Source organism: Helianthus annuus, chromosome 13 (genome assembly GCF_002127325.2).
Source record: "Helianthus annuus cultivar XRQ/B chromosome 13, HanXRQr2.0-SUNRISE, whole genome shotgun sequence".
In the NCBI taxonomy this organism is placed as follows: Eukaryota; Viridiplantae; Streptophyta; class Magnoliopsida; order Asterales; family Asteraceae; genus Helianthus; species Helianthus annuus.
The window spans coordinates 8,070,344-8,092,282 of record NC_035445.2 but is presented as its reverse complement, the minus strand read 5'-3'; the positions used below and the strand labels follow the sequence as shown (position 1 = coordinate 8,092,282).

Below are 21,939 nucleotides of genomic sequence, written 5' to 3'. Positions count from 1 at the left end.
TTGAGTCACTTTTCAGACCTTTATAGTTTTAAACTGCGTGTGCGTCAGAGAATATTGTACCAATATGAACCGTATTGCCCAATACGCTTCCTATTGGTGTCGCATTTAATGCTTCAAACCCTATGGGAAGCGTATTGGCCTATATGGTTTCTATTGAGGGATGTACAAAAATTTAAGAGGATGTGTAGATACCATCACCTTAAGAAAACTTATTAAAGTGTTTGGCTTGGTTTGATTTTGTGTTGTTTTGATTGCATTACTATAAATATGTAAGAAACTTATGATATACCAAAATATGACAAAATTCCTTTTCCTTAACAACACAACACACCTATGACTTGTCACTTAATACATTTCAACCTTCAACCACTTCTTACAAAAAGTAACATCTTGTAGTGATATATGTTTTAAGTAAAAAGATCGCCACATATTCTTTCTTTATATATTTTTTAATTATAATTATAATTATAAAAAAAAAAAAAAAAAAAACAAAGTTAACTCACTTCCTATATATCTCTATCTCTATTATATATACACACACATTCCATAAGTCGCCGGACCCTCTCTCTCCAGACCGACGGAGATCTCGATCAGTCTTCACTTCAATTTCCGGTAAATCGTTCGCTCTTTAACCTAATTATTTTAGTGTTTCATCAATGATGTGTATCGATCTCGATCGTCTGTTACTTTTTTTTGTTAAATCGGATCTGGGTTTTGTGAATTTTTGTTGATTGATTTGTGAAATTGAAATTATTGTAAAGTTATGATTTGGATTTTGGATTTAGGTATATGATAAGGTTTTGAATTGTGTTAAGTTTTGGTGTGATTGATTCTGTTATTTGATTTGTGAATTGGATGATAAAAAAGTGGTGATTTTTTAATTAACTTGTTATTGTGATTTGTATACTAAGAGGTGTATGGATTATGTGATTTTAGTTATTTTGATCCTAATTAAATTAAAAAAAATTAGGATTTTTAAGTTTTTAATCACTCAGATTTGATTAATTGAACTGAAGGTTGCGCGAAAGGGGCTCGAATCCTTTCTTGAGTTGAGATAAATTATTTCCTGAAGTTTTGATTTATTCAATGTTTTTGTTACATGTAAATTGGTGTTTTTTTTTTTTTTTTTTTTTAATTTGATTACTATCTGTTTATTTGTGTGATGAAGATTATTCTTTAATTGAACTAAAAGAGGTGTTTGTATTTATTTATTTTTTATTATTTGTAAATTGGTGTTTATTTTTTTTTTTTATTATTTGTTATTTGTATGATGAAGATTATGAAAAGTTATGGTGATTAGTGTTTTCTGATTGAACTTAAAGAGGAACTAGATGTGTGTAATATTTTAAAGAGGTGTATAAATATGTGATTTTAATTTTTTTTTTAATCACTCATATTTGAATAATGTCACTTTATTAAAATCAAGTTATGCTGAAGGCTGCGTCCGATTCCTTACTTGATTCGAGATAAATTATTTCTAGAAGTTTTTGTTTGTATTATTTTCGTTAGTATTTGCAAATTGGTGTTTATGGAGCCTTGCAATCCGATAAAATAGGTGAAAGCTTAAATTTTGTTGGCTGATTAGTGTGTTTTCCGCTTCAGGGTTTTCAATATTTGAAGAGTAGTGAAGTTCTTTTTATCTTGAAAACAACATGGCTATTGATGGTGTTGTGTCTGTTGAAAACGGGCATGTTGGTGAAAATGAATCCGGTCCTCACGTGAGTGAATCCGTTCGTGTAGAGAAAGCACCCGAACCCAGCTTTCCAAAGGATGCAGTTGACGAGTGGCCCGAAGAAAAAAAGTTCCACTCACTTTATTTTGTTAAATACCGAACAGTTGAAGACCAGGCCCTGAAAGCTAAACTTGATCAGGCTGATAAGGATCTTAAAAAGCTTAATTTGGCCCGTGACCCCATAACTGAAAAGCTGAGGGCAAAAAGGGTAATTTGTTATATCAATACTCTTGAGCTTACATACACTCTTGTCTCGACTTGTTAATACTAATTTTGATTGAAATTTTGTTTTTTTTCTAGAATGAACGAGCACAAGTAATTGGTCAACTTAAGGCGCTCGTTGAAGAAAAAAACCATTTCAGGACGATCATGGATGGCAAGAGAAAAGAAATCGAGCCACTGCAGCAGGCTTTAGGCAAGTTGCGGGGCCCAAACAACGCGAACCGAGGAGGTTACATATGCTCATCTGAGGAAGAGCTCAACGATGTTGTAAGAACAAATCATTTATGTAGAAACACAACGCTCAGTGCCTTATCTTTTTGTTTATTTTTGATAATTAATTAATTTTTACTCTTGAATGTTGATGCAGATTAAGAGCATGCAATACCGTATTCAACATGAAAGTATTACTCTAAACGAGGAGAAACAAATAATCAGAGAAATAAAACAACTTGAAGGGACGAGGGATAAGGTTATTGCAAACGCTGCTATGAGGGCTGAAGTTCAAAAATCTGTTGGTGAAAAAGATGCCATCCAAGACCAGGTCAAAGTAAGAACGCCTCTTCTTCTATATACCATTGTAAAAGTTTATTTATTAATGCTTATCTTGATTCCATGTTGTTTGTAGTCTATTGGCGTTGATCTTGACGGGGTCCGCAAGGATCAACAAGCTATCAAGGCCAAACTTAAGACACTGGAGACTGAAAAAGAGGCCATAAACGGTGTGATTGCTTCTTTAGAGGAGGAATTGCGTGTAGTGATTGAGAAAAGGGATAAGGTCTATGACAAAATTCGCGAGCTCAGGAATAAACGTGAAGAAGGGGTATGTTACTTGCTTCTTTAGAATTTAAAAAGGATGTTTCATCATTTGTTTCGTTTTCCAGAATACTTGCTTCTACCAAAACCGCTCCCTCTTGAACGATGCAAGAAGGCTGGCTGCGAGTAAGGACGTTAATGCCCTTATAGAGCTTTCAACCTCAGAGGTTTGTTAGTTAAACACTTCAGTTGTCTGATTTATAAAATTTTATTATAAACATACATTCAAACGCTTATTGAACTCAGGTCGACAAATTCATGTCGGAGTGGAACAGTAGTAAAGCGTTCAGGGAAGATTATGAAAAAAGAATATTGCAATCACTCGACATGCGCCAGCTCAGCAAAGACGGGCGTATGAGGAATCCGGAAGAGAAGCCTTTGATCGCACAACAATCACCAGCCCCTGTTCCCGTTGAAACAGAGGTCGTAGCAAAACCAAAGGCGAAACAACCAAAGGAAGATCCCGCTCCACCACCACCACCACCAGTTGCCGTAACTGAGAAAGAAAAAGACAGCAAAAAATCGAAAGAAGGGAAAAAGAGTAAAAACGAGAAATTAGTAGTAGTAGAAGAAGACGAGGAGGAAGTTTACGGGTTGGAGAAAAAACCGGTGAAAACCGAAGTCGTGGATGAAGCGAAGCTCAAGGAGATGAAGCGGGAAGAGGAGATCGCAAAAGCAAAGCAGGCGTTAGAAAGAAAGAAGAAGCTGGCGGAAAAAGCTGCGGTTAAAGCGAAAAAGAAAGCCGAAAAGGAAGCCGAGAAGAAGCTCAAGGTTTGTTTAACAAAAAACTTTCTTGCTTGACTACTTTTGGTCGACAATGAAACTTGTTTGACTTGTCGTCATCTGTATTACAGGATCGCGAGAAGAAAGAGAAAAAGAAAATGCAGGCTTCTATGCCCGCTGTTGAGGCTGCAGAGGAACCCGCAGTGGAGGAGGCAGCTGTGGAGGAAGAAAAAGAAACAACTGTGAAACCACCGCCAACAATGAAGACCAAAGAGACTATTAAAGTGAGAGGCAGGGGGAAAGGGCCGGAGTCGCTTTCAAAGGTGATATTGAAGCGTAAGAAGTCGAACAACTACATGTATTATTATTACTATGCTGCTGCCGGTGCTGCTGCAATCATGGTTGTGGTTTTAGCAGTCGGGTATAACATGTATGCGTAGAGGAGGAATGAGTCGAGAAAACGGATACTCGTGGTTGGGAGGTGACTGTCGTTTTTGTTTTTTATTTATGTTTTTGGTTTTGTAATTTGCAGCCTTGAGAACTTGATATATGTTTAGAAAGAGGTAGTTTGAAACGTGTGCCAGAGGAGGCACTAATGTACTTTTTGACATTTTGCGCTTTGGTTAACTTACAACACTACTTTGTTATATTTTTCTTCTAAAAGTTATTAATTGATCATCTTTTACTATGCCACGCTTTCACTGCTGGGGATCTGCCTCAAAGTAGCCTCTCTTTTCTGATAATAGAGGTAAGGTAAGGTTTGTCGACATTTTACGTTTCCTAGACTCTATCAATAGCTTTGCTATTTGAGGGACTTACTAGGTAGACTTGTTTGTTATTAATTGATTATTCTTTTGACTTTTGAAGTCAAACAGCTCATCACTCAATTCACCACTCGTTACTTTTAGAGTTAAATGCTTGGTTGGTCCCTGTGGTTTGCGAAAATTGCAGACTTAGTCCCAGTGGTTTATTAATTACACACGTGGTCCTAACAGTTGTAATTTTTGCACTCGGGTGGTTCTTAACGCTAACCTATGTTAAATTTATCAGTTAAGTACGTGTGAAATGACGAAATTACCCTTAACTAAAAAACAAAAATACCAATAAAATCATCATCCTCATCTTCTTCACTGTGAGTCCCACCCCCTTCTTCCCCAGATCACCATCATCTCTACCCAGATCTCTCTCTCTCTTCTCAAACACCACCACCACTGAACACCCACCATCACCACAATCATCCTCTCACAGTTCCCCGTGCCTCCGCCTTTCCATGACTAAACTGATTTGCAGCGTATAAACACTTTTAGCAAATCAACAAATTCCAAACAACTCAAACGAGAATCAATGAATGGACCCTTGTTATGAACAGGCTGTTCAGTTCAGCGGATGAACAAAACAACAAAGGGACTAATCTGCAGTGGATCAAGTTCAGATCTTGCTTATGAAGTTGTTAATTCTGCGGACAGATGAACCGTTTCTGCAATATAGCTTATGCTCAATCCAGCGAATGAAAGAGTAATTTCTGCGGATGAAAATAATATTTCTGTAGATGTGATTAAAATCTGTTCAGCGAATGAATCTGATTCACAGCGGATAACGTTTTTCCTGCAACAAATGGACAGTTTTGATAAACTCTGCAAATGTAACAGATGAAGGTCTGCGGATGAATGAACTGTTCAGTAGATGAGTCAACACATGAACTCGAAAAATCTGAGTTTGTGCGAATAAACGTGATTCTGCTTCACGGATAACTAATATCTGATTTCGAATGAACAGCAAAAATACTCGACCGAATGGGATTTCGTCCGGGTGTGGATTTCCGAATTAAATTGATTCTGCAGTGATTAAATCTGTGGACTGATTCTGTAGTGATTAAATCTGCGGACCGAATGTCCGAATGGGATTTCGTCCGCCTTTCCATGCTTGGTTGGTCCCTGTGGGGAAGAAGGGGGTGGGACTCACAGTGAAGAAGATGAGGATGATTTTATTGGTATTTTTGTTTTTTAGTTAAGGGTAATCTCGTCATTTCACACGTACTTAACTGATAAATTAAACATAGGTTAGCGTTAAGGACCACCCGAGTGCAAAAGTTACAACTATTAGGACCACGTGTGTAATTAGTGAACCACTGGGACCAAGTCTGCAATTTTCGCAAACCATAGGGACCAACCAAGCATTTAACTCTTACTTTTATAAAAAGTTATCATTTGCCTTTTAGAAATAGTGTTTTGACGGCGGTGGCGAGGATGGAGGTGGGTGGCGTTGGTAGGTGGTGGTAGCGGCGGAGGTGGGTGACGGCGGCGGATGACGGCGGCGGATGACGGTGGTGGTGTCGGTGTCGGTGTGTGGTAGCAACGGTGGTGAGTTGTGGTGTTGTTAATAAAGGGGGAAGAGGGAATGGAATGGAAAAAAAAAAACAGGGGGAACGGATGGAATGATTTTTTGAGAGAATTGAATGCATTTTGGAATGGACGATTCCATTCCATCGACCAACCAAACACTCTTTTATTCATTCCCTCACAATGGTTCATTCCCTTCCACCTCTCATTCCTGCATACCAAACGCTACCTAAGGGTTTAAACATTTATTACACTTCTCATATATATGCTATTTTTCGATTATTTCACCACTTTCAAAAAAAAAAAAAAAAAAAAAAAAAACAGAGAAATGTATTCACCACTTTTATTATCTAATCCCCATTTTACTCCTTTTGTAGAAAAAAATAAATTTTGGGGTTATTTCAATGTAAATGGTAACCATGAAACATGATAGACGTGATGTATTTGTGTATCCGAAGACAAATCCAACTTATAAGCCATTTTACTAATTCTTTCAACAATCATCAAGGGACCAGACCAATTCGTAAATTCTATGGCTAGTTCTTCAAATGATCCAATTCATGAAGATTGGTTAAAAAGAAAGCGCTTACTGAGAGTTAGTTAGTTATTTATTTATTTATTTATTTTGAAAATTAAACTTCATTAACACACCTTCGACCCAAACGGGCAAAAGGCCAAACAAACTACACCACCCCCGACCCAAACGGGCAAAGGGAAAAGAAATTACATGTACAACGGATATTTACACCACTCCTCCCATCTAATATAATTACATGAAGTTCTGTTTTTTATCCAAGCAAAACCTCTCGCCTTCAATGTTTTAAAAACCGGTTTTTAAATCATACCGAGATGGCCTTAAAAATGGTTCAACCGGTAGAACCGGGTGGTTCAACCGGATGAACTAGTTAGTTAACTCATAATTTCATAGAGATACATACGTACTTGAATTATGTTGACATAACTTATCAGTTTTAATTTTTTTCACTAACATAATAAATTATAATATAACTATTATCATGTCCTCTTTCTTTTTCAAGTTTTAAAATACAATCTTTCACATAACATCGCTTTACCCGTATAGACATACATACATATGGAGAGAGAGAGATACATCGAATTGCTTCAAGTCTTTCACTTTTTGACCCACTTGTGGATCTATTTACTCTCAGATTATTTATTTTACTGAAATAAGTAAAACTACCGATGAAGATGGAACTGGAAGCATGATGAAGATGGAGTGATGAGCCGATGAAGATGGAGCTGAGTCTTGTGGATGAAGTGATAAACCGTCAGTGATGATGGTTTTGAATGTCGATCAATGGTATATGTATCTGATGAAACTCTAGAATACTAAAAACCCAAACCAAAATAACCATGGGCCGGTACCGGTATACCGGATTTTACCGTCGGTACGAATCTTATGTCGTTTCACTTATTTACCGGGGTGTTTCGTACCGGATTTGCATCCGGAACCGATAATATCAGTATAACCGGCCGGTATTTACCGGTTTTTAAAACACTGCTCGCCTTTATCTCCCCTATGATATCTTGCGTACTACATTTTTTCTGGTTGAACACCACATCGTTCATTTCTTTCCATATGCACCAACAAGCTATCATCGCCAACCCGTGAATGATATCATCCGCCTTCTTACCACACTTGATGAAATTATGGATGTCTAAGATGTCTTTGTACTCAAAAAAGAAAAGCGGAGGAATATTGCACCAAACGCTGAAGGCCGCCCACACCCTAGTAGCCACCATGCAAGCAGTAAACAGATGCTCCACCGTTTCCTCGAATTCGACACACATAGGACACAAGACCGAAGATATATCTATATTCCTTCTTAGATTTGTTCTTGAAGGAAGCCTATCTAAATTGCCTCTCCAATTCATAATGTTGCATTTGATGGGCACCCATTTGCACCAAATGAAGTTTGGAGGATGGCTATTACCTCTATCATTAATCAGAGCCTTTTTAACCATTCTCACCGAGAAACCGTTCTGACTATCATCAATCCAATACCAGGCATCCTTAATGTTGGAGAGTCTCAAGAGATTGAGGGTCTCGCAACATTCCTTCCATTCTTTTACCTCTGCATCAGACTCAGGTTGTCTAGACCATTGCCAATGGAAAGCTCCATTACCTTGACCTGCTTCCACTCTCTCTGTAACCCTGCACATTTTAAACAACTCTAAACCAAATAGATGGGGCCATCTTTCCAAGAAAGGAATATCGCCCACCCACGTGTCAAACCAGAAGCGAATATCAGTCCCATTCCCCACTTTACCCCTGATTAGTCGGTTGAGCCCCTTACCGTTTATTTTCAATTTGGAAATCAATTTAACAATGTTTTTCCAGCATCCCGCAATGTTACCGTTAAGAGGCAGGAAGCTCCTTTGATTATTCTTAAAGTGGCACGCTTCTACCACTTTACACCAAAGATTATGATTTTCAGCCCTATATCTCCACCCCCATTTAAAAAGAAGGGCTTCATTGACCTCTTTCAGCCTGTTGATTCCCAAACCACCTATAGACTTGGGCCACGTGACCCCTTCCCAAGCCACCCAATTCATTTTTAGAATTGCTACCTGAGCCTGCCCATAGGAATTTTCTCATTTTGGATTCAAGAGACTTGATAACCCCAGCCGGGGCCTTATAAAGCGAGAAATAATATATAGGCAGGCTCTCCAGCACCGAATTGATCAAAGTAAGCCTACCCCCTATTGATAAAGTTTTAGCTTTCCAGACCGACAGTCTTTTATCAAAAACCTCAATTATAGGAGACCAATTGTTAATTCTATTCATATTTGTCCCCACCATGATCCCCAAGTACGTAAGCGGGATAGAGTCCGTTTTACACCCAATAACCTTGGCCATATCAGGCACTTCCCCGCTATCAACACCCAGCCCATATATGTTTGATTTCTGAAGATTGATTTTCAATCCCGAACTGGTCATAGATGTTTCTAGCAACACAAATGGTTAAACAAAGGATCTATAATTACGGAGACAAGCAATTATTGTCGGTCAACCTGTTTTCAAATAATTCGTTTGACTTGACTTGATGTATTTTAGCAGAGCAATAATGATGTCAAATCTCTTCTGGTCGACTGTGAAAATATTAGAGTAATACTAGTTCAATTAAGATTTTTGGAAAATGAGTAATGTGATTGCACAGAGGTTCTTCCTTTTATTTATGATGTATCAGTTGGATATGGATATGGGTCCTGTTTGTTATTCATGCTCTAGCTACTATACTAGATTGGTCAAATATCCTGATAGTAATAAGCTTTTACAACCTCTTACTAAAAGGAAATTGCTCTATAGGAGGAACAAAGTGTTGGATGATTGTTGAGGATCCCATCTATCCCAGTGTTTATTGAGTAAAAAGGCAAAAATAGTGCATCAAAGTCATAACTGAAATCTAAGCACTTCTTTGTTACTCCACAAAGGTAAAAGGCTAATCTAAGTGTTGCAACAGTCTAAAAGCAAACGACAGAAGAAGAGCCTTCCATTGGGTCAAATCTGCCTCTTTTTCTTGTAAATTCTGGCTGCCCTCCGACCCAACTGGGCAAAAGGCCAAACAAAAACACCCCTGACACAAACGTGATGGTTCAGTTCTGTTTAGACATAATAGAAAACATGAAAACATACCTGATTGCAGCAGTACATGCCAACAGAGAATCCAGATGGAGACACAGCAATAAGTTTTGACATGATTGTCATCTTGGTCTGGTTCCTCCTTAGGGTGCAATCTAATGATGGTGATGATAAGAAACCGACAAGGGAATCGGTTATGGAGAGGGAGGCGAGATTGATGTTATGTGCTATTAGGGTTTGTGAAATTGTCTAACCCTTTAACCTCCACATTATTCTCCTTATATATGCACCCAGGAGGAAACCCTAATTAGTTAATAAGGGTAATTAGGCCCATCAACAATTACCAACTAATTATTTAATAGGATTGTTATATATTTTGATCCATATAATGTAAATGATTATAATGGCTACTAGATTAAATATAAAATAATATATTTAATCTTACATTCTCCCACTTAGCCGAGTAATCATTTACTATGAGTATTAGATAAGCCTGATCAGGAGTTAATACTCATTTTAGCCTTAAACAAGTACTATAGCAGAGAAATACAACCGTTGAATCATTATGCGACTCAGGACCCCCATTAATCATACTATAGCCTTAATTTAAAACCTAATCGTTATGATCAAAATACGCATAAGCCCTTTGTTTGATTTGTAACTTTATTTGTCTATATGCCATTATGTCGACTTGACATATTCTTAGAGACGTACAAAATCAAACTGATGAGGAAAATTAACTAATACTTAGTCATTCATAGTACGATATGCAGTTGCGCATGGCCATTAATTAATACCCGTCTTTGAGCTCTCTTAATAAGACTTATGGGTAATAGCCCTTCAGTTATAGGATCCTTAAGCATATCATGAATGTATTCGATACAAAACTTAGTTTCCTCAATTCGTTCATAAACGAAAATTAATTGCGTATCGAAATTTAATGCAGCACCTCTTGAATTGTTACTGTTCAAGGAGTTATGGTAACTGACTTTATCACACTAATTCTTCAAAACATTAATTATATGGAGTTAATAAGCTTATGAGTCTACTGATAAATTTCCAACAACATTTAATGAATATATTATGTCGTTATAACTTAGGTTGTTAATATCAGTGCATTATGACTCCTCCATGAGATAGGTTTTGTCTGCTGACATAAAGATATACCCGAAATTACCTTTTGTCATCTTTGAACATCACAAAACTAAAGTAATAAACCGGTTTTAATTCTCACTTCTTCTTCAAATTGTAGTCTCTCGTTTCTTTTAAAGATATTGTAATACTCCATTAGATGCTTCACATTAATCTAGACATATCTAGTGTGTTGCAATGTGAGTAATATCTAAACGAGTATAGACTTAAACTTACATAAGGCTTCTAATTAATGAAGCGTAAGGAAAATAATCTCATTTATCCTATTATCCTCTTAAAGAAGAGCAGTATTGTTTGTTACATATGTAAGGACCCATTTAATGTTAAACTTATAGAACGAAACTATTGTCCCATTGGGTCTATCTCGGTACGTTATGATATCTATTACATAAGAGATATCTCTGAGATCTATTATATCAAAGTTTGTGTTAACAATGATTTGACTTATGTAACATATACTTGTCAAAAGAATATCATCTATATAGACAAGTTTATCTTAGTTGCTCCCACTCATTTTGAGGTAGGTTCATTAATCCACTTGATTCTTGATGAAAATAATTACGTTAGCTTTTCATCACATTATGATGTTTGCATTAACCCATACATGGATATTACAAATAAAGTGTTCTTTAACCTTAAGTTTGAAACTTTAGGTTGTTATCTAATGAACATGTAAATGTGTCAGCCAGTTTGTTAGGGAAAATTCTTTTAATGTTCATCTAATGTATCTTTAAACCATTATATGCTACTAGAACAGTGATGATCCTCAAAGAAATCTTTGATAATTTATCTCTTCCTAAGTATAACCTTTGACAATCAATCATGCTTCTTAGTGTCTTAACTTATTTCAGGATTTGGTTTAGTTATGAACACTCTTAGGTAATTCAATCAAATCCCAAACGTTACACGAACACATAAAATCAGTTTTACTAGAAAACTGTTTTATTCCATTCAGATGATTGATTTACGCTAATGGCTTGATATTAAGAGATAGGATCATTAAACATTTCCAAAAATCCATTTCAACTTCATTAGGGAGGTTATGTAATCATCAAAGTTAGTAGGCTTTTAAACCTAGATGACCTCCTGAGTTGATTATTGGGTTCATTAGAAGTTTCAGTTTTATGGATTAGCTCTTGGTTAGGTTGCTATCATTTTCATTCTAAGTTTGTAAGAGTTGGTGTAGTATGGTGTACAAGAGGTGTAATTGGAGTTAAATTCGGGGTGAAATTTAATGACACTCTTCCCCCGGCCTCTTGTATTCCTTGCAAGTCATGATAAGGACCTTGACTGCTCCCACTGACCTTAGAAAACTTTAGGAACTCAACATGCTTAGGGTCAATATTTTAACGACCAACAAATTCTAATAGAGAAACACAAATTAATGACGTTAGTAGTTAGTAGTTGTGATTTCTCTTGATGAGGATTATGTTAGTTTAGGTAAGAAAACTAAGTGTGCCCACAATTAAGCAACAATGAAACTTTTGTAAGAGTAGCATTAGATTTTAAGGAGACAAGTTATGATAGAACAGTGTCGTGATGGAGCGGTGTCTTGTACAAGAGGTGCAAATTTAGGTAATGTAAAATTTTCACTCCCCCACCTCTTGCAACTATTGCAAGTTTTTATTAAGACACTTAATGCTCCACTGATCTTTAATATCTCTAGAATGCTACAAGAGATGTTTCAATGAGCTACGTGACGTGGGAACCTATCATATATACGTTAGACTTTATTTGATTTCTTTAACGTCCAGATATCATAAGAAACTTTAGGGACATATTTAATAGAAATCTTATTAAGTATATATATATATATATATATATGAATAGATTTCTTCTAAGATTGTGAGCCATATGCGACAAAATTTAGATACAAGTTGATAGTCTTTTAAATGATAAAGAATTATGTCTGAATATTCCATTTGAAATAAGTTCCACGAATGTCAATGAATGACTTATGATGGACCCATACTTATTCCTTAAGCCAAGTAATATTTAGGGCTGTAACGTCATGATTTAAAATCACTTAGAATGAGATTAGATGAATAATCATCCTCATTAACCATGTCATGATTTCTCATGAATTTTGGTTATAATGGATGAAATTTATCAGTCTCATTTTCCTTTTGTCAAATTCTCATTTGCATGATAACAAAAGTTGTGAAAATGTAAGGTATCATCTAGTTTTATTTTAGGAACGTTTCTATCCATATATTTAGAACAAATAAGATGAGAGTTTAAGATAAGTGTGACTTTATGTTAACTATGCAAACCTCACAATCTTCATAACATAGTCTAAGTAATGATACTGTATTCTGATTAATCTTCAGAATATGTAAGGTATCAAAAAGTGTTGTTAGAAGACTGCTTATTATGGTTCTTATAGTCTTAACATTTAATTTTGTCACTAACTCTCACGTTAGTTATTTGTTGACTTCTGGTAAGGAAACACTTAAAACTAGAGTCAACTAATCATGTGTTAATTGGAATATTAAAATTATCAGACTTAAATATCATTATTAAGTGACTATCTAATTAATTTATCCAACTGTTCTTTAGAATAATGGATAGTCTCGTTGCTTATGTCTAGTCTAATGGCATAATTATGCAGTGAGATTTTCCCTTGAAGAACCTTAAAGTTGGAATTAGCACTTGTAATTTGTCTATGGACCTTAGAACAATCCTCTCTTAAGGTTTTAGTGGTTGTAAGGTGAATAACATCTTATTTTCCAGTTTCAAACATTTATTTCTTTGTACATATGTTGCTTATCAATACACTCGTTATACTTTGGTATTTTTGAGTGTTATAGTTGATTTATAAGGCATCAAATTGTACAAGTGAAAATCTTAGTATGTAATGTACTGGAAAAATGTACTTATTTCCATGCGTAAGCCCTTAACTTTATGGGTCATGGTATTGTACATTATTATGTATTCACATATACCACTTAGCTTATAGTTTAGAACTTTAAATGAAGGCATGCATATTAGAAGTTCTAGTGATTATTCCATAATTTTAGATTAGTCTTAGGAAAGACTTAATCTGGAATAACCTTTTAGTGATAGCACTTATTCTTGATTATCATAAGAGACATCATATTCAATTTATCCTAATCAACATGCTCTACTTTTCTTCTGTAGTGCTTTATCAGAAGAGAGCAATAGAATTATCGTGTCTTAAGAGATAATCAAGGATTTAATTTAAGAGCTAATTCTTATAGAAACTTTAAATAAAGCAAAACATATTAGATTTAGTAATTAGAGTGGATGAGATATAGATTTATAGAAGAAAATTATAGTGAGTAAAATTATGGGTACTAAGAATAAGGCAGACAAAATGATCACAAAAATTAATTGAGGATCATTAATATAAGGATCATTATGTGAAGAGGTTGTGATATGTCTATTACTAACATCAGAATAATAGACTACTCAAAGTTCTACTTAAACGAAGACAAAACAGCTTTGGCCAGAAGTGTAATCATTTAAGCATGTGTGCAAAGTGATTGTAACAAATCAGCTTTGGCCAGAAATTGAGACAATCACTTTAGTTATGCACTTGTTAAGTATGCCATCTATGAAGGAATTAAATCAGCTTTGGCCAGATATTAAGACATTCATGTTTATGATGCACACTTAACATAGCTTTCGTAATACTTGGATGATAAGTAGATGCATCAAATCAGCTTTGGCCAGAAGTGATACATCAGAAGCTCATTCAAGTTAAGCCATTTTGGTTTTGTAAAAGATTATTTGATCCTCATTAATTAACTAACTAATTACAAAAACCAATTATTTAGTAGCAAACCACCTGTTAGCGCTGATCGAACTCCGCGGTGAGTTCGCCGGGGGGTTCGCGGCAGAAACCCGAGCTAAGTCTTAGTTCACATTAAACAGCCTAAAATAATGAGGTTTCGAGTGAGATCTCGAGTCAAGTCTCGACTCAGCTTGTAACATTATGAGGTCTCGACTCATTAATGGTCTCGAGTCGCAACCTCAGTGTCTCGAGTCGTAATCATGGTCTCGACTGCTGTGAATTATGAGATCTCGACTCCTTATGAGGTCTCGAGTCGCAACCATGGTCTCGAGTTGTGATGTTGTGGTCTCAGTTGTAGCTTTATGGTCTCGAGTCGCAACCTTATGGTCTCGAGTTATGACCTTATGGTCTCGAGTCGAGACCTTTGTCTCGAGTTGTAAAGATTGAAGCCCTTAGTCGAAACCTCGGTGGTCTCGAGTCGAGACCTTATGATCTCGGGTGGTTAAAACTTATCTCGAAACTTCTGTTACAGCTATTAATGTGAAAACATAACCGAAAATTCGAATTGTTAGGGATTTTGAGATATGGTTTCCTGTTTTAGTGATGATCTAATTTTATCATAATATTTCGAAAATTTTATCTGATTATCTATTAACAGATTTCGAAAATCTTTAGAATGCAATACATATCAAAACAGGAAATAACACTCAAAATCCAAATTATATTCCAAAACATAAAGGAATCTTCGAATTTTCCTAAGAACACATGATGAACCCTAAAAAATAAAACATGATTCTGGAACCCGAAAACTGAAAATTAAGGTTTTATACAGATTTCGGACATAAAATTTAACCTCATTGATTTCGAGTTATATAATAAATTAGTCTTTTTCCAGATCTTCAAGAATCAATGATTTCGGAATTTTATTAGGTCTCGAAACAGTAATTTCGAGAACAATGACCCGAAACATAGCTGTTAATTTTATTAGGCTTTCAAAATTATGTTTTCCAGATTTCAATCCCAGAATAATGGATACGAAAACAGAACTGAGTTATCAACATATGCTCTGATACCACATGGTGGTTCAGTTCTGTTTAGACATAATGAAAAACATGAAAACATACCTGATTGCAGCAGTACATGCCAACAGAGAATCCAGATGGAGACACAGCAATAAGTTTTGACATGATTGTCATCTTGGTCTGGTTCCTCCTTAGGGTGCAATCTAATGATGGTGATGATAAGAAACCGACAAGGGAATCGGTTATGGAGAGGGAGGCGAGATTGATGTTATGTGCTATTAGGGTTTGTGAAATTGTCTAACCCTTTAACCTCCACATTATTCTCCTTATATATGCACCCAGGAGGAAACCCTAATTAGTTAATAAGGGTAATTAGGCCCATCAACAATTACCAACTAATTATTTAATAGGATTGTTATATATTTTGATCCATATAATGTAAATGATTATAATGGCTACTAGATTAAATATAAAATAATATATTTAATGTTACAAAACGGGCAAGGGATACACAATTACAACGGGTATTTACACCATTCTGTCCAACTAATATACTTACACGAAGATCTATTTTTAACCCGACCAAAACCCCTCGATTTAATCTCCCCTATAATATCTTGCGGACTTGGATTAATCTGTTTGAATACCAGCTCGTTCCTTGCTTTCCAAACACACCAGCTGGTGATAATCACAAGCCCAAAGATGATCTTCTTCGATTTCTTACCCAATAGAGAAAAAATATGAATTTCCAAAATGTCTTTGTGTACAACTGAAGCCTCTATGAAAAACTAAATACAATTTCAAAAGAATTAACAGTAGGGAGGGAGGGATCCCACTTGCAAAAGATGAGAATGATGCTATTCAAAAGGCTAAAGAGGAAGAGGAGGCAAGAAAGAAATATGAGGGTGAATGTTGTTACAGAACAGAAGAGCCTGCCTGCCTGCCTGCAGATGCTCCCTTGAAGAATTGCTAATTGCTACGGCTAAAGCAGAAAGCGCCCATAACTTCCATGTTGATTTTCCTTGCACTGTCTGTCTTTAGACCTTTTTTAGTCTCATTTTGGGTTTCTAGAGATAGACAGCTATTACTCTGCTTACGGGTATTATATTGATATGACATGCAAACCATAATAGCAAATTGTCAAAAAGTACACTAACGCTCCTCCCGTACTAAACATCTCAGATACAAAAACAAAAGTAACTTACTTCCCAAGTATCCCTCATTCCTCCTCTACGCATACATGTTATACCCGACTGCTAAAACCACAACCATGATTGCAGCAGCACCGGCAGCAGCATAGTAATAATAAGACATGTAGTTGTTCGACTTCTTACGCTTCAATATCACCTTTGAAAGCGACTCCGGCCCTTTCCCCCTGCCTCTCACTTTAATAGTCTCTTTGGTCTTCGTTGTTGGCGGTGGTTTCACAGTTGTTTCTTTTTCTTCCTCCACAGCTGCCTCCTCCACTGTCGCTTCCTCTGCAGCCGGCATAGAAGCCTGCATTTTCTTTTTCTCTTTCTTCTCGCGATCCTGTATTACAGAGTTGACCACAAGTCAAACAAGTTTCATAGTCGAGCAAGAAAGTTTTTTTATTATTAAACAAACCTTGAGCTTCTTCTCGGCTTCCTTTTCGGCTTTCTTTTTCGCTTTAACCGCAGCTTTTTCCGCCAGCTTCTTCTTTCTTTCTAACGCCTGCTTTGCTTTTGCAATCTCCTCTTCCCGCTTCATCTCCTTGAGCTTCGCTTCATCCACGACTTCGGTTTTCACCGGTTTTTTCTCCAACCCGTAAACTTCCTCCTCGTCTTCTTCTACTACTACTAATTTCTCGTTTTTACTCTTTTTCCCTTCTTTCGATTTTTTGCTGTCTTTTTCTTTCTCAGTTACGGCAACTGGTGGTGGTGGTGGTGGAGCGGGATCTTCCTTTGGTTGTTTCGCCTTTGGTTTTGCTACGACCTCTGTTTCAACGGGAACAGGGGCTGGTGATTGTTGTGCGATCAAAGGCTTCTCTTCCGGATTCCTCATACGCCCGTCTTTGCTGAGCTGGCGCATGTCGAGTGATTGCAATATTCTTTTTTCATAATCTTCCCTGAACGCTTTACTACTGTTCCACTCCGACATGAATTTGTCGACCTGAGTTCAATAAGCGTTTGAATGTATGTTTATAATAAAATTTTATAAATCAGACAACTGAAGTGTTTAACTAACAAACCTCTGAGGTTGAAAGCTCTATAAGGGCATTAACGTCCTTACTCGCAGCCAGCCTTCTTGCATCGTTCAAGAGGGAGCGGTTTTGGTAGAAGCAAGTATTCTGGAAAACGAAACAAATGATGAAACATCCTTTTTAAATTCTAAAGAAGCAAGTAACATACCCCTTCTTCACGTTTATTCCTGAGCTCGCGAATTTTGTCATAGACCTTATCCCTTTTCTCAATCACTACACGCAATTCCTCCTCTAAAGAAGCAATCACACCGTTTATGGCCTCTTTTTCAGTCTCCAGTGTCTTAAGTTTGGCCTTGATAGCTTGTTGATCCTTGCGGACCCCGTCAAGATCAACGCCAATAGACTACAAACAACATGGAATCAAGATAAGCATTAATAAATAAACTTTTACAATGGTATATAGAAGAAGAGGCGTTCTTACTTTGACCTGGTCTTGGATGGCATCTTTTTCACCAACAGATTTTTGAACTTCAGCCCTCATAGCAGCGTTTGCAATAACCTTATCCCTCGTCCCTTCAAGTTGTTTTATTTCTCTGATTATTTGTTTCTCCTCGTTTAGAGTAATACTTTCATGTTGAATACGGTATTGCATGCTCTTAATCTGCATCAACATTCAAGAGTAAAAATTAATTAATTATCAAAAATAAACAAAAAGATAAGGCACTGAGCGTTGTGTTTCTACATAAATGATTTGTTCTTACAACATCGTTGAGCTCTTCCTCAGATGAGCATATGTAACCTCCTCGGTTCGCGTTGTTTGGGCCCCGCAACTTGCCTAAAGCCTGCTGCAGTGGCTCGATTTCTTTTCTCTTGCCATCCATGATCGTCCTGAAATGGTTTTTTTCTTCAACGAGCGCCTTAAGTTGACCAATTACTTGTGCTCGTTCATTCTAGAAAAAAAACAAAATTTCAATCAAAATTAGTATTAACAAGTCGAGACAAGAGTGTATGTAAGCTCAAGAGTATTGATATAACAAATTACCCTTTTTGCCCTCAGCTTTTCAGTTATGGGGTCACGGGCCAAATTAAGCTTTTTAAGATCCTTATCAGCCTGATCAAGTTTAGCTTTCAGGGCCTGGTCTTCAACTGTTCGGTATTTAACAAAATAAAGTGAGTGGAACTTTTTTTCTTCGGGCCACTCGTCAACTGCATCCTTTGGAAAGCTGGGTTCGGGTGCTTTCTCTACACGAACGGATTCACTCACGTGAGGACCGGATTCATTTTCACCAACATGCCCGTTTTCAACAGACACAACACCATCAATAGCCATGTTGTTTTCAAGATAAAAAGAACTTCACTACTCTTCAAATATTGAAAACCCTGAAGCGGAAAACACACTAATCAGCCAACAAAATTTAAGCTTTCACCTATTTTATCGGATTGCAAGGCTCCATAAACACCAATTTGCAAATACTAACGAAAATAATACAAACAAAAACTTCTAGAAATAATTTATCTCGAATCAAGTAAGGAATCGGACGCAGCCTTCAGCATAACTTGATTTTAATAAAGTGACATTATTCAAATATGAGTGATTAAAAAAAAATTAAAATCACATATTTATACACCTCTTTAAAATATTACACACATCTAGTTCCTCTTTAAGTTCAATCAGAAAACACTAATCACCATAACTTTTCATAATCTTCATCATACAAATAACAAATAATAAAAAAAAAAAATAAACACCAATTTACAAATAATAAAAAATAAATAAATACAAACACCTCTTTTAGTTCAATTAAAGAATAATCTTCATCACACAAATAAACAGATAGTAATCAAATTAAAAAAAAAAAAAAAAAAAAACACCAATTTACATGTAACAAAAACATTGAATAAATCAAAACTTCAGGAAATAATTTATCTCAACTCAAGAAAGGATTCGAGCCCCTTTCGCGCAACCTTCAGTTCAATTAATCAAATCTGAGTGATTAAAAACTTAAAAATCCTAATTTTTTTTAATTTAATTAGGATCAAAATAACTAAAATCACATAATCCATACACCTCTTAGTATACAAATCACAATAACAAGTTAATTAAAAAATCACCACTTTTTTATCATCCAATTCACAAATCAAATAACAGAATCAATCACACCAAAACTTAACACAATTCAAAACCTTATCATATACCTAAATCCAAAATCCAAATCATAACTTTACAATAATTTCAATTTCACAAATCAATCAACAAAAATTCACAAAACCCAGATCCGATTTAACAAAAAAAAGTAACAGACGATCGAGATCGATACACATCATTGATGAAACACTAAAATAATTAGGTTAAAGAGCGAACGATTTACCGGAAATTGAAGTGAAGACTGATCGAGATCTCCGTCGGTCTGGAGAGAGAGGGTCCGGCGACTTATGGAATGTGTGTGTATATATAATAGAGATAGAGATATATAGGAAGTGAGTTAACTTTGTTTTTTTTTTTTTTTTTATAATTATAATTATAATTAAAAAATATATAAAGAAAGAATATGTGGCGATCTTTTTACTTAAAACATATATCACTACAAGATGTTACTTTTTGTAAGAAGTGGTTGAAGGTTGAAATGTATTAAGTGACAAGTCATAGGTGTGTTGTGTTGTTAAGGAAAAGGAATTTTGTCATATTTTGGTATATCATAAGTTTCTTACATATTTATAGTAATGCAATCAAAACAACACAAAATCAAACCAAGCCAAACACTTTAATAAGTTTTCTTAAGGTGATGGTATCTACACATCCTCTTAAATTTTTGTACATCCCTCAATAGAAACCATATAGGCCAATACGCTTCCCATAGGGTTTGAAGCATTAAATGCGACACCAATAGGAAGCGTATTGGGCAATACGGTTCATATTGGTACAATATTCTCTGACGCACACGCAGTTTAAAACTATAAAGGTCTGAAAAGTGACTCAATAGGAAGCGTATTGCCCAATACGATTCCCATAAGTTTAATAGGAAGCGTATAGGGCAATACACTTCCCATAGTGTTGTTTTGTGTTAAAAAATGGTTGTTCATATTAGTTTTACTTAAAAATTATAAGTTGCATCAAATTTTTAACTTATTATTGTTATCTTATAATGTTTTTATAAAAACATTTATTAAACAAAACAATATATATATATATAGGAAATGTATGGGACAATATGGTTTCCTTGGACCCAAAGTATAGGAAGCGTGTGGGGCATAATGGTTCCCCTAGACCCAAAGTACAGGAAGCGTATGGGGCAATATGGTTCCCTAGAGCCAATGTATAGGAAGCGTATGGGGCAATATGGTTCCCCTGATCCCCTAATCTGAATCCCTTTTATCAAAATGTGTCAAAAAACGTTTATACATTATTGTAATACCCAAAACATATTTATGATAACCATAATAATTTTATCATTATATAGAAATATTTTAAAATTTTAAGAAATTAATAGAAGGCCGATCTTTTCTATCTCTATTGTTTATTTACTGGTCGTCCGTGCGCCCTCCATCTCTACCTGGTGGATTATTTTGTCATCCTTTACTCAGCCCCTCCCGTCCATGCAGGTGTATTATCTTATTTTTATTTCATTTATCTACGAGCAATTTAATGTTATGTAATGGGTATTTTGTTTAAATTCTTATAGCCTTACGACCCGTCCTATACTCAGCCCGACCTTTCTTTGCCACATTTTCCTCGGTCCGGCCAGACCATGCCGCTCTTTCCGCTGTCCGACCTTTCCATGCAAGTATGTTATTTTGTTTTATTTCATTTTCTACGAACAATTTTAATGTTATGTAATGAGTATTTTGTTTGAAATTTTTATAGGCTCCAGACACGTCCTATACACGGCACATCCCGTCACCCTCTACAAGGCGTGGCCCGAACTTTACAGAGGAGGAGCTCGCTGAGTCTGACGAGGAGTCTGTCGAGTATTAATGATGATAGTGGTTTTTATTATCATATTATGTAGTACTGTACGAACAATTGAATTTAATTTTAAGTATTTGTAATATTTGTTTAATTTGGATATGCTTAATTTGTTTAGATTGCTTAATTTCACTACGTCTTTTATAAAATTTATAACAAAAAAACTATCATCATTTTATAACAAAAAAACAACTTAATTAATGTTTAAAAAAATAAAGTTCAAAAAGATACTGTGACACCTGTGTCACTGCAACCATCAAACAGATTCCAAAACAATGAAATATTGTATCTCATACTTGGGATTCGTAAAAATATGTGTATCATTTGCACACATCAACACTTGTTCGATTTGAAGCTTTAAATCGCTCTCTGGAGGGTTATACGCGCTCTGATGCGTAAAAATAACCAGTTTAATCCAACGAATACTCCGGAATAGTGACATAGGCTTAA

At 35.8% G+C, this 21,939-nt stretch overlaps 2 protein-coding genes and 1 long non-coding RNA gene across 3 annotated transcripts; 2 read left to right on the top strand and 1 right to left on the bottom strand.

Moving 5' to 3' along the window:
* The first annotated feature begins 414 nt into the window (after positions 1 to 414).
* On the top strand, positions 415 to 4,139 carry LOC110897477 (proton pump-interactor 1). The gene is made up of 8 exons (XM_022144225.2): positions 415 to 612; positions 1,603 to 1,940; positions 2,033 to 2,221; positions 2,322 to 2,501; positions 2,580 to 2,774; positions 2,836 to 2,934; positions 3,014 to 3,538; positions 3,622 to 4,139. The coding sequence occupies exons 2-8, from the start codon at positions 1,653 to 1,655 to the stop codon at positions 3,928 to 3,930; spliced, it is 1,785 nt and encodes a 594-aa protein (XP_021999917.1). The 5' UTR covers positions 415 to 612; positions 1,603 to 1,652; the 3' UTR covers positions 3,931 to 4,139.
* A 12,309-nt stretch (positions 4,140 to 16,448) lies between these two features.
* On the bottom strand, positions 16,449 to 20,089 carry LOC110897476 (proton pump-interactor 1). The gene is made up of 8 exons (XM_022144224.2): positions 19,895 to 20,089; positions 18,568 to 18,905; positions 18,287 to 18,475; positions 18,007 to 18,186; positions 17,734 to 17,928; positions 17,574 to 17,672; positions 16,970 to 17,494; positions 16,449 to 16,894 (listed from the first exon to the last, which is right to left on the bottom strand). Exons 2-8 carry the CDS (start codon positions 18,853 to 18,855, stop codon positions 16,595 to 16,597), a joined length of 1,776 nt encoding a protein of 591 aa, XP_021999916.1. The 5' UTR covers positions 18,856 to 18,905; positions 19,895 to 20,089; the 3' UTR covers positions 16,449 to 16,594.
* Positions 20,090 to 20,953: 864 nt separating this feature from the next.
* On the top strand, positions 20,954 to 21,590 carry LOC110902462. The gene is made up of 3 exons (XR_002571132.2): positions 20,954 to 21,125; positions 21,206 to 21,307; positions 21,388 to 21,590. It is a non-coding gene; the product is annotated as an uncharacterized LOC110902462 (long non-coding RNA).
* The last annotated feature ends 349 nt before the right edge of the window (positions 21,591 to 21,939 follow it).